This window comes from Haliaeetus albicilla, chromosome 10 (assembly GCF_947461875.1).
Source record: "Haliaeetus albicilla chromosome 10, bHalAlb1.1, whole genome shotgun sequence".
In the NCBI taxonomy this organism is placed as follows: domain Eukaryota; kingdom Metazoa; phylum Chordata; class Aves; order Accipitriformes; family Accipitridae; genus Haliaeetus; species Haliaeetus albicilla.
This window is the reverse complement of record NC_091492.1, coordinates 31,016,974-31,035,392: the sequence shown is the minus strand read 5'-3', so window position 1 is coordinate 31,035,392 and position 18,419 is coordinate 31,016,974. Positions and strand designations below refer to the sequence as shown.

The 18,419-nt window shown below is 35.5% G+C and overlaps 1 protein-coding gene across 6 annotated transcripts in view; it reads right to left on the bottom strand.

Annotated features, from left to right (window-relative positions):
- The window catches only part of IFT81 (intraflagellar transport 81), a 71,220-nt gene that overhangs the window by 48,169 nt on the left and 4,632 nt on the right, over nucleotides 1–18,419 (bottom strand). For all 6 annotated transcript variants that reach the window (XM_069794758.1, XM_069794760.1, XM_069794761.1 and 3 more), the window contains 7 exons: nucleotides 18,002–18,091; nucleotides 16,865–16,930; nucleotides 16,436–16,546; nucleotides 15,097–15,181; nucleotides 6,349–6,512; nucleotides 3,592–3,687; nucleotides 1,412–1,558 (listed from right to left, as the gene is read on the bottom strand). In XM_069794758.1, the coding sequence (XP_069650859.1) occupies nucleotides 1,412–1,558; nucleotides 3,592–3,687; nucleotides 6,349–6,512; nucleotides 15,097–15,181; nucleotides 16,436–16,546; nucleotides 16,865–16,930; nucleotides 18,002–18,091 (759 nt within the window). The remainder of the gene's footprint in view (nucleotides 1–1,411; nucleotides 1,559–3,591; nucleotides 3,688–6,348; nucleotides 6,513–15,096; nucleotides 15,182–16,435; nucleotides 16,547–16,864; nucleotides 16,931–18,001; nucleotides 18,092–18,419) is intronic.

The following is an 18,419-nucleotide window of genomic DNA, read 5'->3' as shown; positions in this document are numbered from 1 at the left end:
TCTTACTATTGCTACCTATGGAACACCTATGGAATATGTATAGTATGTTATGGTAAGAGAAATCAACATCTTAATTCTTCAAAGTCTCTGTGCCCTTGCTTCCACCGGTAGTTTTCATCTTGATTTACAGAAGGGAAGAAAGGCAAGAAGGCACAAGTGAAATTTGCATGTATTCCATATTATACAGGAAGCCTTAATGCCTTAACACATCCATGTTTCCATACTTGATTCACTCTTTAAAACTCCTCTAAAAGAAAATTGATTTTTGTGGAGCAGGCATGGGATCAGGAAGGGAGTTCCTTCTACAAAGGGCGTTCCCTGTATTGAGTAGTATGTAAAAAAAGCACAGAAACAGACAAACAAAAAGAAAGCGAAGAGTGTTACTCTTGATAAATGATGGCAGTGCAAATTAACACAATATGGAGGAAATGAAAAGATATATTAAATCAGAGAAAGATGCAGCTAAAATACTCTTTGCTTTAGTGATTCTGCCTGTAAGTACACTTAGCGGGCTTTTTCCAAGCTGAAAGAAATTATTGTCTTAAGAAAAGTCAATTCATTTTGCTGACAAACCACTACCCAGCTGCAGCAGCCTTATTCTTTGCAAACTTTTGAAGAAGAAAAAGCTGCTTTGATAAATACAGCTTCAGATATAACTTTGCCTGAGCTATGCTGATTGTGCTAGTCAAAGTCTGTATGGCAGATAAACTTCAGAAGGGTCTGGGAAAATTTTTTTTAAGGAAAAACTTTTGTGGGTAGTAAATACAACAGGATTAACTGCGTTTCTGGTAATTGCTGGTATTATGCTTTATGATCATATATCATATAGAGAACAGATAGTAAAGCAGATTTTTATTATACATCAAATAATAAAATTGATCTACCTGACTTATCACTTGAACTCCTAATCCCTTCATTAGTCTCATTGACTTTTATAATTAGTTATTTACCATCATACCATTGTGATGATATTGACATTATTTTGACTCAGAGTCTGGGATGTTAAGACAGCCCAACATTAAGTCCTCATATGCCTTGCAATCTATTAGGTACAATGTGAAGAACTGAAATTATTACTTTGAAAATAGCTACAAATCAAGCACTGCTGCAGTATAAATATTGGAAAGCATTTGAAAGCACTGGACAGCATTGTAGTATCTGCACATTTAAAGAAAAAGTCTTCAAATATGTTAATTTTGGAATTTGATGACAAAATATGTGCATTAAAAAAACAGAGGCCAATCTGTTGCAATGCTGAGGCCATGTAGTTTGACAACATACTAGAAAAAAGGATAAGATACTGTAGAAGCAGTTATTGCAATGTAAAGTTAAAAGGAGATTGTGAGTTGTTAAAAATTGATCCACCTCTTAAAAATTTCCTCTTCCTTATATCCACTGTTATATTGCATACCTCATCCCCTTTCAGAACTTCAGAGCCTTCTAACTCATGGGCCTGATTGGTCTTCTGCAGCATCTGCCTTTCAGCGCTGGCCATCTCTTCCTTAGCAGCCTGAAGTTCTTCTGCCTTGGCTTCCTTTTTCCGGGAAATTATAGATGCCTGCATGATCATTAAAAATGCATATGGACAAGTAAAGTAAAAATTGCCTTGTTTAATCATTGGTAAAACGCAATCCATTAAATTTCAGGCATTGCACCACTGAAACCACATTTTAACTGTCAGAAACTGATTTTCATTAAGAAATGTGAGCATGTCTCACTGCAAAGAAAAAAGCATCGATCACACATTATATACAGTGGGTTAAACCACAATTTCATTCAAGCTGATTGCAGACTCCCAACTTTCTTCAGTATGGCCGAGATTTCAAGCATACCCTTTTTTCCTGCATTCATGTTGATATATTTTACATTTTAGATTTACATTTCTTCACCTCATTTTTTCATTTTCATTGAAGAAAAAGGTAGGCATTTTAGCAGCTCCATTTCTTCTACTTAGTCCCTTTTTGTGCATATGTAAGATACACCAACATGGCTTAACTGGAAAGTTATCCAAGATTTCACAAATGCCATAATACAGATTTTTATAACTCCAACCTACTCCAACCTACAGAAATATGTTATACTAACAGCAGAACTGAGCCACTAAATCTTGGCAAATAACTAGAAGACAATGAATAAAGCAATACAGTACAGAAATAGTGTAGATTACAGATTATTCTTTTTCTTTTTGAGTCTAGAAGATAAAGCATTTAAAAAATAATATTTTATAAAAGATGGAATATTTAATAGTACATAACATTTGACCAGAAGCTAACAGATTTGGGAACATAAGTATACATTAGTTCAGAGGGGAAAAGAAAAGGCATTTTTATCTTGCCAAAGTATACTATTTTAAAATATTTTAAAATAACGCAACACATTAATTTAGATGCATGTGCATGAATTTGGAGGCATGGTTAGTTTCTTCATATGAAAGGCAAAACTTAAGAACAAATGAAGCAAAATACACACTGGCTTTCTCACACTAGGTTAAAAGGACCAGCTTTATTTCCAAAAATATACCTAACAGAATTCTGCTGGGGTAGTATCGCAGCTCTTTGCTTCACAAGATATCTGCAGTGACAAACTGTGGTACAATATATATGATTATTTTGTGAAACAGAAGCCCGTCCCTAGCAGAACAAAGCAAAGACCACCATATGCCTTCAACTCACAGCAGCAACCTGAACTCGTGGAGTGGTTCCTCCATTGAACATTGAACATAATTATATCACAAGCCAGTTGGTGCTTTGGTACCAGCACATTATTGTAGCAGGCTTTTCTTTAGAGAAGAAGAGCATCTCTTACAAAACAAAATGGTGCGTTTCATATTGCATATGTGATTGAACTGCAGTATATATTTTATCACAATTTTTTTCCTCCCACTGATACATTTTACTTAAGCCTTTTTATTTTTTTAAACCATCACTGTATCATCATGAAAATCTTCAATAAAATTAGCAGCGGTACAGGTTGCCTGGAAGAGAAATCACTTACATTTCTGCGTAAGCTCTGAAAATCTCAGAGTTCATAAATCCTCTTTATAACTTGTGAATTTACTAAGACTAGACAGCCTATTTTATAGAAAGACTATTTTATAGCCTCAGGATGAAAAATCAAAGAATACCTTCTTAATAGATGCAACGGGAAAAATAGCATGTGGTCAAACACAAGCAAGGGATATAACTGAAAGCAAGCCTTGCATCCAGGTCTGACTGCAGCAGTCAGCCCACATGCTGCCTTTCAAGAATCTGTCCACAGCTGGAGCTTTACCAAAATAGCTCCTCTAAAATGATCCTTCCAGAATTACTGTGATGCAGCTGAAGGGCAACACCTAACAGCTTAAGGGCAACACCTAACAGCTTAAGGACAGCAGTCAATACAAACTCCCTAACATGATTGAAAGCAATTGTTTGACTCAGAGCTAAGCTTACATATGTTCAACAGCTATTTATTTTCTTTTTGTCTTCCATTATTATGTATTTCTACTGATTTATGCTAAATAAATTAAAGAAAAAAAATCAGTATAGAAGATGATCAGTGACTGAAATTGCTCTACTGCTTCTGCTTAACAAATGTTTTGTTCCTTCTTACCTGTTGGCGATACATAGAAAATTTACTATCAATTGGCTCATACTTCATCATTCTTTTCTCAATAAGCTGATTAATTTGTGCGTTCACTTCATTTATCTGCAAGACAGAATAGAAAACTAAGGAAACGGAGCTTTATTTCTTTGTCTTCTCCAAGAATTAAAGGCTTTGCAAACAAGATTTACAATCCAGCTACTTCCATTTTTAAAACAGAGAAACAAACCCAAAAAACTCAATGAGTCATTAAGTGTTGGCCAGGAAGAGGTTGTGTTTTTGGATTTCCAGTTCTGTGCCTTTATGATAAGGCAGAAGCATGACATTGGCCCTGAAAATGAAGCAAACTGGTGTACGTGGAGAGAAAAATGCATGTGAATTGGTACAGACAGAAAAAAGACTGATGTCACATACTATGTGAAAAATGTAATTTTATCAATATTAACTAAAAATCCTTTTCACTCAACCATTTATCAAAAGTTTAAAGGGGAGCAAATAAAGACTAAGTGATATAAAATTTCATCAATGTTTTGAAGAGTCACAGACCACCATATTCCAGCTCTACGGTACCTTCTTTCTACTGCCGCAAAATGCACCTGTTTGTCCATAATCTCAAATTGTTGATCTTCATTCTAGCTGAAGCTTTAGAGCCTACTGCATCTGGAAACTCATAAACAGCTACACTAGTGTACTGACTCCAGCTTTTCCAGTCCTGACTTAATGCTACACTGGGACTCTCATCAGCCATGGAAACCACAGCCCTAGCAACCTTCCTTTAATTCTCTGCTAACTAGATGAGTGCTGATAAGCAAGCAGTGTAAATATGTACTGAAATCCAATGAAGTCAAAATGTAACGCAGGTACAGTGCTGGGCATTACCCTAACATTTCTATGAGCAATATCCGTGTACTTTGAAAGCTAAGTATTTCAAATAAAGTGCTCAATAGGACTAAAAATACTCCAGCACCTGGAAAAGATATCTCCTGTAAATTCTATTCCTTTACAAAAGCCTGTAAGTGGTAGAACAGGCCTGAATTTGAAGATGGCATAAGAATTCCCTTCTGTGAATAAATTCCTGTTTTATACATTATAAAACGCATGATAGTAGCATGCATAGTGCAGTTCAGCTCCTTTTTAATAGAAGGCTGACTTTAAAAAAAAAAAAATGCTGTCTAAGGCCATGCTGTGATAACAGCCAAGTATATGACATATTTTTATTATCTATTAAGAACATACTTCCAAAATATAACAAATTAAAAGGTTACCTCACGGAGAAAGAGAAAAAAAAAAAACCCTTGACGTTCTTTAAAATATTGCCAAAACCCCAACAATACTCTTGGAAAAGAAAGGTGCAAAACAGGGCTTCAACTGTGCCTAAAAGAAGTTACTGCAACCACAAATATTGTTTTGATTAGAAGAAATAAACTACAAAAGCAAAGGCTGAATCACAGAGCTAGTTTATTATTATTTCAGACCTGGTCTACCACTTAATAATGCTGTCATCCTTAGAAGTATAATGATCAGAATCCAAAATGGCATTAGGCTGTCACTGATTTTACTTTTGTAAAAAGTAGTCTTAACCTTAAAACAGAATGTATTCTTGATGACACTTGACTGCAGATTCTTGTCTGATCCAAAAAACCTGTGGGCATTTCTTTATTACTTTGGCATGTTCTGTGTGTGAATGCACAAGCTACTATGATGTTGAGGGAGTTGCTGAACCTCTTTCTGCTTCAAGACACAGGAAGAATGGTGGATGGCAGCCCTCATGCCCACAGGTAAATCATTCTCTGATCTATTACAAATACTCCTTTTCCTCATTATCTATATTTCACAGCAAAGCCTGAGTTGGAGATCCTAAGAATATTAAAAAACAACTGGTAGAAGGAGAAGACATTTAGACTGAACAGTGTACCTAGTAGTATGTAGGACTAGTCTTCCTACCCTAGCTAACATTGTTGTAAATCTTCATCATCACCAACAGAAATACTAATAATTAGCATTCCTCTAAATTCTTCTAGAACATAGTATTACGTATTTAATCTTTCATTTAGGATTATGCAAATATGAAAACTTCACTGAGTGAAATGTATAAATGTACTTCTGTGGCAACGAATCCCTCTGCAGAGTTTGGATACATACTACAAATAAGGATTTTTGGTCATTCTAACATTATTTGCTTTTAACTTCTGAAAAAATCTGGAAAAGTAAATCAAGTATTTGATCCCCAAATTTCCTTTGGTCTTACCAACTAAGACAAATGATGCAGACCTATTCCAAACACTAAGGAGTTCTGAGCCATTGCACATTGATTAACACATAATGTTGTGAAGATGTATCACTTGGAGAATATTGTTTACCACTCCATAAATACTCTCTATATGTTGGTATAAACTCCCTTGATGTCAGTGAGTTTAAAACAAGTGAAATCTGAAGAGAAGAAAAATCAAACCTTTAGTGCTAAATTAACATCTCTGCTCATACCATAGCAAATTGCTAACACAATTTTCTAAATAGCATTTAAGGATAGGGTTGGGTTTGGGGTTTGTTTGTTTGTTTTTGTTTGTTTTGTGTTTTTTTAAAAAAACTTATCTGAGAGTTTGCATTTAGTGATTAACACATCTTTTGTTTTACAATTGAAGGGATGTTCTTTTGGGAATGACACATTTTCTCAAGGATATAAAGTAGGGGTAAGAAAACTACAGTGTACAAGAACCTTAGACCATGCTACGGAACACAAATTAAGTGTGACCTTGGTCAACTTACCTTGGTTTCAAGTGCATTGAGATCAGATTGACTCATAGCTGGCTCTGCAACCACCTTTTGTAGGAAATATGTTGAATTCTTCTTACTTTCAAGCTCTCTAGGTATTTTTTCAGTAACCAAGTATGAATTGAAATTTATCTCCTCTTCTAGTTTCTTCATTAAACCTTAAAACCAAATTAAATCAGTGTGTGTCTATAAAAGTAATGTAGCAGATAATTAAGTTTGATTTCACCAACACATTAAATTTAGCAGCAATTACAATAACAACAGAATAACATTTGAGACTTCTTTTCAACACTTAAAGAAACAGGTAGTTACTTGATTTAGATTTTTAATCTGGATGTTCAGCAATATAATAGGTATTATTATCCATCTGTATCTCTAACACATAACTATTAACTCCTTGACAGATTCTTTTCATCAATAAACAAGTTAAACCCTTCTTACATGAAACTCTAGCTGAATCAGATGCAAAATTCAACATGCAGCATTGATATAGAAAGCCATTAAACCCTATGTGTGTCTTACATCAAGATAGTAGACTCTATGTTACATTTTTTGTGTTGTGAATTACATTCTTCTGAAATTTGAGAAGTTTAAGAGCTAGACTTTGGTTGCTTATGCACTTGCAAGATGAGGGGCAGCAAAGCACATCACAGCTATGCTAACTTGCTCAGAGATTTTTCAAAGCTTGTATCCCTTGGAATTTCTGTGGCTGGAGCAGTGGAGGAAGCATCCTGAAGCTGATCCTACTCACAGATTGCATGGGTCATTGTTTCATGTGAATTACTTCATTTACAGACAGAAATTATCTCTGTGTGAATCCTTTATCTGTACAAAGATCTTAATTTGGCCTAGCTCATGTATAGATTTGTTATATCCTTGGAAATTATCCCTTAAAATAAAACTTTATTCTAATCTGGCATCTAAAAAGGCCCTACAATGAGCAGAATTTAATGTATGCCTACTTTAAGGGTCTTTTACATTGCTGGAACACTTATAAATTGTCTCTGTAAATAGCACGCTATTTTTTCTTGTAAGAACAAGTGTTTAATCTCAGGACAGTATATAGACTGAGAATGCTGAAAAAAATAATAAAATAGAAAAAAAAGAAGGAATTGCTGAGTAACATCAAAAATTCTGTTGAGAAAAGCAACCATATTTATAAATTTTGCTCTACACAAGCCTGATGCACACTGCATCTTACCATGCTTATGACGACTTGGCTCTTGCTAAGTAGAGTAATTTAGCCTCCTTAACAGATAACTTATAAATAAACACAGGTACATTCAGATAAGAACAATATACAGCTAGAAAAATGCAGCAGAATAGAATAAAGCATCTATTTAAATTACATTACACGGTCTTCGCTGACAACAGGCAGTTTAGTGCAATTACTCTTCCGAGACACCTGTGTCAAGGACGACGGTAAGATTTGGAAGTTATATGTCAGATGAGAGTAGGGATAGGTATTTCAGAATATTTTTTGTTATCTAGATGACTAAGGGGTAAGTATCCTAGGAACTTTTTAAAACTACTTGCTAGAGTTGGGGTTTTGGGCTGGGAGGATTCTCTCCATATTTGGGAGAATATGGAATTGGCATGAAATGCCAAGAAAACCAAGAAATTCACAATCTCTGCCTCTTTCACACACTGCACAAACAGAGAAAATCTTGAGTACAGAGATACAACAGTATACAGCTGCTGCTGCTGAAACAGAGATGGGAAGGGACGTAGGTGAAAGCAGAGTTTTTGGTTCTCTGGCTAAAAAGCCTGCTGACCATACCACTGACCAACAAAAGGAGAAGGTCAGAACAAAGTGAAACAGAAGCCTAGGAAAAGGGCCTCCATTATTCTGCCACTATTTACCTCTAGAAACACCGTACTGATAGATCCTCCTCACCCTCTGCTCCCAGCTCAGACTGAAAGAAAAACTACTTGGTTTAGCTGCCAGAGAGGAAATAAACCGTTAGTTCTTGAGAAAGCCTCAAGAACTAGAAGAAAGAAAACAGACCCTAGGGAAAGCAGTGTTGCTAACAAAGTCAAGTCAACACAAACTGAGTGGGAATTCCTCTTTGCCAGCAGTTTAGTTTGTTGATTTCTGTGTTTATGAAAAGCAACACTACCACATGATCTTTTCCCCTTTGTGGAAAGCTCATTTATCTTGTGCGAAACAAACAGCATCAATACTGGTTTCAGAATGGTAAGTGGACTTACTCTATGTATGCAGTAGCCATTATGTACTTGGCACTACAGCTATACCCCGAGAGACACACTTGGACTTACTAAGAGAGAATTCCCACTTCGTCCTTCCAGAAGCACTTGATTCCAGTCTTCCTCAGCCCATGACAGAGCTGGGCAGGAGGGACCCCATTTTAATGTCTCACTAGAAATCTACCACTCCTGCAAATGCAGCAAAGCTTCCCACATACACGGTGAGCTGAATTATCGCCTCAGAACTGACTAGGAATGCAACTCCCAATTTGATATTTATAACCAAGATCTTTGGTGTGGAAATCAAAGTGATATCAATTAAATTATTCTGATATTAAATATTAATATTTTTATTTCATCAAACTAATTTATTTTCCTCTTAGTGGCAAAAATAATCTGCATACATAGGCTATACTTTATTTCTTGAACTACTCCAGTTTTCTTATAAAAATGAACATGCCTAAATAATTTATTGTAGATATCACACTTAACTCAGGAAATAACCACACCTAAACAATTGCTTTCATAAGAGCAGGGACCTTCTGACTTCACAGGGTATAACCTTGATCACTATCTAGATTTATTTCTCAGATAACCTGAGCGCTATTACCAACTTCTTTTAAACACTGACTGGTTCTACATCATGCTTACTCTTGACAGTGCAACAAGCAACGAAGCGAGTTAAAACTTGACATCTCGATGGGGAAAGACATGATGATGTCATCATCCCTCATGACTAATGTGGTTTCATTCCTAAATACTTTGGATATATTTTTCCTCCCCTACAATTCAACATATGGAGAAGTAACTACCTAAGAACTATTTTTGCTGCTTAACAGAACCTTAAAAAACAAAACATAGGGCAGCTCTTGTTTTAATTTTTTTTCAGTGAAAAACATTCTTTTATCAAATTCCCAGGCTAGAGGAAAGAAAAGCAAGCATACTTTAAATCTTTCCATTACACATATAAATTCTGTTTTTAATGTTTTAACATTGACTTATGGTTACAAAATCTACATACGTAAGCTGCACAGAAAGTCTGGCTCTGTGCCCTAAGGTTATTTTAGCAAGGTTCTGCCAACCACGTATTTACATGTGGGGAGCTATTAACAGCAACTCCTCATGTTTTCCATTCAACTTTTTTTATTATTATTATTACAAAGAGAGGGATGGGAGAAAGAGTTTCTTACTGCTTGCTCAGTCATGTAGGAAAGAGGCAAGTTCCTCTGCATAATTCTGCTAATGGATCTAAAACTTGATTCACCTTGCACTCAGATTCCTATTTCTTCTCCTACTTCTTTTCCCTCTACAGGCTACCAATTGTACATCCTATACCAAAACCACTTGCAACAATAACTGTTTTTTTTAAAAAAGGGGAAAAAAAGAAAAAATAAAAGAAAGAGAACCACTCATTTTATAGACTATCTGCCAACACTTCGTTTAATATCACATAGGAAGGCCATGACAAAGGCAGGTCTAGAACAGACTTCCGCAGGGCATTCACTTACATCAAAGCCTTCACTTCCCTTTCTGCAATCATCCTCAATAACAGAGCATTGAAATGATTCCATCCACAGCTTCCAATGATACAACTTCCAATTTCCCTGTACTAAACAGAGGTCTGGGACATGCAAACACTGACAGATAATGATCAAATCATCCCTTTGATATCTCCTTGAAAAACTAAAAAACTTCCTGAATTTGCCATTCTAAGTTACGTTTTCCATGTTTATAATTATTATTGATGCTCTCTGGAATCTCTCTGACCTTTCAACGTTCTTCTTGAAGTCTCATCAATGGACAGCATTGCAGTGATGGACATATCAGAGCTAAAAAGAGAGGTAATCACTCTCCTATTCCATTTTCTTCCATAAATAAATGCATGGATAGCACCAAATCTTTGACACTGGGAGCTCCAGTTCTACCATTTTTACACCATGACCCACAAGTCCTTTTCAGAGTCACTTCTTAGGGAAGAGTCCCACATGCTGTAACTACATTGCATGTACATTATTCCTAGAGGAATACCATGGCATTTGGCTATTCCTTAAAATACACACTCTTGGCATGGGCTTGGCTTCCTGTACTGGTTTCGGCTGGGATAGAGTTCATTTTCTTTCTAGTAGCTGGTATAGTGTTATGTTTTGGATTCAGTATGAGAAGAATCTTGATAACACACTGATGTTTGTAGTTGTTGCTAAGGAGTGTTTACACCAAGTCAAGGATTCTTCACCTTCTCATGCTCAGCCAGCAAGAAGGCTGGAGGGGCACAAGAAGTTGGGAGGGGACACAGCCAGGGCAGCTGACCCAAACTGGCCAAAGGGGTATTCCATACCATGTGACGTCATGTCCAGTATATAAACTGGGGGGAGTTGGCCTGGGCGGGGATCGCTGCTCAGGAACTAACTGGGCATCAGTTGGCGAGTGGTAAGCAATTGCATTGTGCATCACTTGTTTTGTGTATTCCAATTCTTTTATAATTATTATTGTCATTTTACTACTGTTATTATTATCATTATTAGGTTCTTCCTTTCTGTTCTATTAAACTGTTCTTATCTCAGCCCATGAGTTTTACCTTTTTCCTTCCGATTCTCTCCCCCATCCCACTGGGTGGTGGGGAAGTGAGTGAGCGGCTGCATGGTGCTTAGTTGCTGGCTGGGGTGAAACCACAACACTTCCTAAGTGATTAAGTTCACTTCGAATCAACAGTCTGCCCTCCTCTTTATTCAGTCATTTCCCCAATTTTAATTTCATCTGACAATTTCACCCTTGATCAGTTGCCTTTTTTTATTCAGGTATCTGACGTAAATACTAAACAAAAAAAGAGCCAAACACTGATTTCTGCATGTCCTGATTAGAAACACATCCACTCAGAGATGATTCCCTGATTAATTCCTTTCCAAAATTTTCAGTTTCCTTTTAGTCCTTTTAACACAGGTCACGTTGAATTTTTGCTTCCTTGTTTGTTCTTCAAAATGGGGTGCAAATAAAGAGTCAATGGTCTTAAGAAAAGTCAACCACAGCAATACTATTATCTTCCCAACCAGACTTGTATTCTCATCAAAGATATCAAGTTAGCTTAAAAGTGCTTTCCCCCTGACCTTGCAGGAACTGATAGTGATTTTATTTCCATCTCTAAATTATTTTATTTATTATAAAATTCCACCTAAGCCATTTTCCTTTACCAAATACACCTATAACTTTAATTGTAATGTGATCCGCAGTGGTAGTGGAGATCATTTAAACTTGGAATTTTAGGGAAAGATAGTTCTGTGGAAAAGAAGAATGTTTATGTTTTCATTCAAATGGTATATTTGAATAATAGCATCCTAAATTTCTATTTTTCATCAAGTGTTCAGAATGACTTAAAATAGACATCTGTACAAAGCAATTCCTTTTTGACTGAAGAACTTTGAAGTTCTCTGTGTTCTAAATCTATTACTACATATTAACTTAATGAAGTATATAAATTATACATTTCAGTGTTTATCAACAACGATCACCTTAAGGCATTCTTTTAATCAATATTTTCAAGCTAGTCATCCACTTCTTCATATTTCTGCCAATAAAGTGAACAATAATGTTCTGTAAAATGGACAGAGATCAAGAATTTCAGTAATTCAGTTTGCTTCTTGGCGTTAACAATTTGTGTTTGTGCCAGCAGAGATAATCAAAGCAAAAAGATGACAATCTTGCTGAGAAAGCATGAGCTAGGTTATTCAAACTAGTGGTCAGTGTTAATAAAAATACTATTCATATCCAGAACAACAACAAAAAACCCAGAAACTGCAAATTCATGTTACTTACTGCTACCAGCAGCAACTGCCTCTCTATAGGCAAACAACATACTGAGTAGTACTGAAGTTAATAAACAGGGAAGGAGTGTACTGTGGAAACCAGTATGATTAATTTTAGTCTACAAAACATCTCAAAACAATCAACTGTTTTTCATGATACAATAGAAAGTCTTCTAAATATTATATTTCTAAGAGTTAAAAACCTACTAACCATAAGCTGTATTTTTCTGGCACAGCTAAAGCAGACTGATGCTAATTGCATGTTAACAATACTCATAAATATGTGCTAGTTCCTAAAGAGTTCCTTTACATGTCTTTAAAGTACTTCATCCTAAATTCATAATAAGATAAAGTAACGAAAGGAGCATGCATCTGTAAGACAGACCAAAAAGCTTCTACTCACTAACAACAACTTTTATCATTTTATCTTGCTTTGCAAGCAAAAACACCTGAAGTATGAAAAATGTAAGAAAATTATTTTAAAGGAAAGTTCTAACTTCCAGTGAAAATCTACACCTACCAACCAGCCATTGAATTGTTAGCATACAAGCTATACTGATACAAGTAGGCAGTTGAGGTACCAAACTGCAGCCAAAAGGAATTTTTAAAATAAAAATAAATTGTGCAAACTATAGACCAACAAAGCTTTTAAAATAATTTGAATCTTATTCAGTGCACTGTGGTCACCTAATTTCAATTATTTAAAAAACACAGTTGGCATTCTGTAATTGCTACTACAGGCGGTGTCTTTGTAACTACTACAGGGAAAAAGCAATTACAAAGCTAAGTCCTGAAGTCTTTGTTTGGGCAAAATTTCAGCACAAGTTTTCTTAAGTAATGACTCCAAGTTTTTCTTCAGAACATTTAAACACTTTTTTCCCCTGCAAGCAGGACTTCAGGAAATTAGATATGTTAACTTTATCTTTATTTTCATCTCAATGATTAAATGACATATTTACTGGCTTTTTATTATGTTACCTTCGCTTCTGTGAACTGAACCCATCAAGTTTCCATTGGCCTTAAAAAAAACCCAGGAACTGAAATAGAAATGTTGACACAGCTTTGCTGTATAAACTCTCTGATAGCTACTGCAAAAATGGAACAGTTATAAAATCCACTGCAAGTCCCTTTGAGTAAAGAAGACAGTTCAGATACTCTTTTAGGTCCATTTGTGGTTCAGTGGCTGATGAGGATCGTAAAAAAATTAAAGTAAAATCACAAAGTAATAACAAAGCAACGTGCTGGTGACTGAAAAAAATTCTCTAACTCAAAATAGCTGCCAAAGCAGTTATGTGATGCAACTGGAATATTAAATGTACTTGAAAGAGTAAGACAATGACCTACTTTACTAAGTTTAAATCAATAAATAGTCAGATTCTATAATTTTGGAAGTAATTTATACATACAACAAAAATCGTTCCATGGCATTTTTCTACCACAGCCACTTAGAAGGCAACTGGAAAAGCCCTGTGAAAAGGACCATTCAGAGTCTTATACCTTCACACTACTTTACATACAGTAAATTATTTCCCTATAAATCAACCCTACAGAAAACCTCTATCAGTCCTGCGATGTGTTATTAATAACCAAGTGCAAGAGACAAACTGAAAGGGGTTAAGTGTTTTGCCAAAGATCACATATATCTGAAACACGGAACCCTAAACTGACTCCCAGTTTTGTTGTCAAACTGCCAGGCTAATCCTTGTTACATTTTCTTCAAAGTGATTAAACCATCAGGAACCTACAGGTTGTAAAATTGGAGACAGTTAGTTACATATTTATCTAGTAACTGCAATTCCTTCCCACCTGCTATTTTTATAAATGATCATAGGCTACTAACTTACTTCACAAGTAGTATAATTTATTTTGCTGAGGTTATTTGCAGACTGAGATATCACTGAAAATGAGGAGAAGCAATCTTGCTGTTATTAATGTAATACAGCAACATACAACTCAATCGGCTACAGTTGTATCATGAGAACAAAGTATTTTCATATGTAAACAAATATATTCATATATAAATATATAGGCTTTAATATAGATATATCTAGTATATATTATATATACTTATATATAAGAATGTGTGTGTGTATATAAATATATATAATCCATGATCTATAAAAAAAAGCTTAATTAGGAAGTAGCTTTACTTGTGGTACCATACAAAACTACAACACAAAATTGCACTACAATAAGAAACAGGCCTTAAAGCTTTTCAAACAAATATTTTATAGAAGGCAACTAGAAAAACAAGTCTACACTGAATAAAACATAGTATTCAATTTATTTGTACGTTCACTGAGAAAATTTTTAAGTGGCAGTATTTCAACAATGCCCAATTACAAATACAAAACGCATAAAACCTTTGGAAAGACAAACTTCTGATTTAGTAAGAGGCTTCTGCTTTTTCCAACCCTTTGTAGTTCCAACTGTTCTTTTCTTGCAGAGCATTATGGTTAGTATTCAGTATTTAATTGTTTTAAGATTTTTTAAAAAGTGGACCTCAGAAATACGACTGATACCATCTTCCCTTGTGATTGTCTCCCTGGCTTTCTGTGGCACATTCAGCCTTACGTTCTCCAGCATGTGCCTTTAGAACACAAGTTATTTCTTTCTTTAGATTCTCTTAAGTTCCTATATGCTTTTTGGCAGTACCGTATTACTGACAGCCGTCCAGTTTTTATTTCATTTCTAACAGAGAAGTGTAAACCCCCAGCCTTTATAGATTACTACTTACTTTCAGGTTTTGAATCCACTACTGCATGATGCATCTCTTTCAGCTGAAGCTGTGCTCTTTGCAGTCTCTGCTCTGCGTGGAACAACTTTTGAGAGAGAATTGGAGACACATAAGCTCATTTCCTTGAAATGCATATTCAAACAACTAAAACAAAAAAGTAACAAAAAGAATCCCAAATATAAAAGAAGGTAGCTATAAGCATCTGGTGACTATCTGTTTCAGAAGGGAACATGCCAAAACAAACTTTCAACAATTAGCCTGGGTTTACTTGATATTCTCTAGTGTTAATTGAGGAAAGTATTCTTGTACCCCAAAGTGATATTTTCTCTAAGGCAGAAATTCATTAAACAATTTTCAACCAAAAATGTGAGTGGCTTGAACATTAGAACAACAAACAGCAAGAATCAGGACTGCAGCAGATAACTATCCTTATACTGCAGTTCTTCAATGCAGCTGAATTGTCACAGCAACCTACTGTCCGACTTCAGAGCACGCTGAAAAGTTTGTTGCCAAACAACACCCAAGTTGATTAGCGTTTTTGTGACTTAGATGAGTACTAAGAACCGGAATTAGCTGGACATCACATTCATTTTACTTGTGATCTCTCTCGGGTTCAAGTGAAGACCCAACAGCTTGAAAGCCTACTTATTCACATTGATTCCACATCCAGATATAGACTGCAATACTAGAAATCTGGGATTTTTTCCCCTTTTAATACAGCGTTGAAGTTCATGCTGCTGAATTCGGTGAGATGATATAACAATATGGCAATGGATTTTATTAAAATATCTTGTTTTGACAACATAGCTCAGGAATAAAACCCACCCTTATGTTCAGATTTCAGCTGCTTCCAGTGCTTCCCAGGATGTCATTTTTCTCAAATTTGGGGACCAAAATCCCAAGGCTGCTCCTGAATATATATTCCCCCAACTCAGTGACAAGCTGAGGTACTTGCTGTGTTACTCAACACCTGAAATCTTAGTGCAGATGCACAGAGATACAAATCAAAGTAAGGAACATATTTGCTCACTACCATAAATACAAAGAATTCTCTTTGGGTGCTACAACAGCAAGTCATGGAACATTTCCTGGGACTGCTACATGATGATGTCAGTGGCAGCTGAGGTAGCCGAGTACGTTGAATGAGGTGTTCAAAACTTGCAAGGTTAAGCCTCTTCCCTTAAAATGTAGATAAATATTTCTATTTTAAATGGGATTTAATTTTCTGATGTTGGGAGAAACTCTGTACTGTTGTTCCTGATGTACTTTTTTAAATGCATGATTGCCAAACAAATGTCTACAACTATTTATTTTAATAGGTATGCTTTAATGTCAGTACCTGATTTTTTTGTTCTTGTTTCTGTTGAGCCAAAGATTCTTCTCTCTCTTTTTCTAAGCGAAGCTGTCTTGCTATTTCAAGCATTCGTTGATGATTTTGTACTGTCTCCACCTACAGCAAGTGGATAAATAGTGCATGTTACTGTCAGATAGTTGAGAAATACATTAAAGAGATCATATGTCTCACAAGCCCACTTAGCACTTCCTTTCCATACATGTTACTACTCAGAAATGACAGCTAAGTACCGGACTCAAGATTCTTAAAAGCTCTGGATGAACGCCTAGGGAGATTCCCTGTGGGTCAATTAGTTATTCGATTCCTTCCTAGACATACAGTATGTTTATCTTAATCCTTGTTTGCATTCCAAAATCAGAGTTGCAAGCCAAAAATTATGACACTGAAATGTAGCAGCGTTACTTCTCTTATTACCCTCTTCTTAAGACGCTCTACTCTTTTGATGAGTTGATCCTTCTCCTCTTCCATTGCACTGATGTCCTGAAAAGCAGAAAAAATAGACAAAGAAATGTTAATTTATTTACAATATAATATGGATTGGACTAAATTCTGTTAAAATTAATATGAAAACCAGAATTATTCTCTGAATACACTGAAGTGGTTATAATTTTATTGATCTATGATCAGAACATCCAGAATTCCAATCTCTCTCTTCTCTCTTCCCCCACAGTTCCCACTCTCTTTATGCTAACATTCCTTCATCTGCATCCTTGAGTATTAGTGTGAACATTTAAAATAAAAGCAGGTGGATTTCTCTAAAATAAAAACAAACAAACAGAAACAACCAAGCAAAAATCAGCATGAATTCAACACCTGATGCAGCCTAACATATGTTCTTAATGTTACCATCATTACCCACCTCCTGGCAGACAATTTTGCATGAAGTTGCATACGAGTGATGTTTGCTGCCACTTTTTGTATTAAAATTGTGTTTAAAAAAACACTTTCTAGTGCTAAAACATGTATCCAATTATTACTCTCCTTTAATCCTATCTTAAAACAGCAGGATTCCAGAGACTGTTATGAGAAAAAGAGAAATAAATTCTCCAAATCTAGGCCTTATCTCAACATCTGCTTAACTTGTCCATATGTCTTACTGGAAAGCTGTACCCACGCTTAAATATTTTGCTGAAGCAGGGCAAACATCTTTACTTAATACTTTAGTCACACAGGATCATCATTTTTATTGACTTAAGCTCTTAACTCTTTCAACACCCTCTGAAATTATTACCCTAAATCAGTAAAGCAAAAGGCTTTGTATCACTTTGCATTCACAGGAAAAGGGGTTCTAATATTTGAAAATCATGCAAACAGAGTCTTGGCAGCCTTGTTTCCCAATCTGCTTCAGAAAGCGCAGTTCTAAGCATGAGCAAGGACTTTCTAATCTGTTTGCCAACGGAGGACAGTTCCAAAAAGGCAGCTGCAGTGCCTACCAGCTGTGACCTGTGCAACTTATACACTGCAATGAGTCCACAAAACCAACAAAAACAGAACTGACATTCAAAAAAAAAAACTAAACAAAAGTTGTGTGATTTTGTCAGATTTTTTTACCCTTCTTATTTCTGCAGTAGATAAACCAGATGTTTTGAGCTGCTCACACTCCTTATGTAGGTTTTTAAATGCTTCCATCAGTTCTTCATACTATAAAATGAAATAAAAACCATGCAGAATGAGCTCTGTGTCTCAGGACTTTCAGATCAATATGTTGCTTTTCTACTAAGACAGTAAATATAGAAATAGAAATATGGTGAGAACAGAATTAAAGGCATTTTTTCATCAAAAAATCTTCTCAAGTTATAAAGCAAAAATAAAAAATTACAGCGAATTGTTTTCCATTTGAAGGTACACTCAGAAGTGTCACAATTTCTTCAGTATTTTCACCTCTTCCCTTGTAATACATAGTGTATTTTCAAAACAGGAAGATAAGATGTTATCTGAAATGGACAATGCTATATTAACAAATTATTCT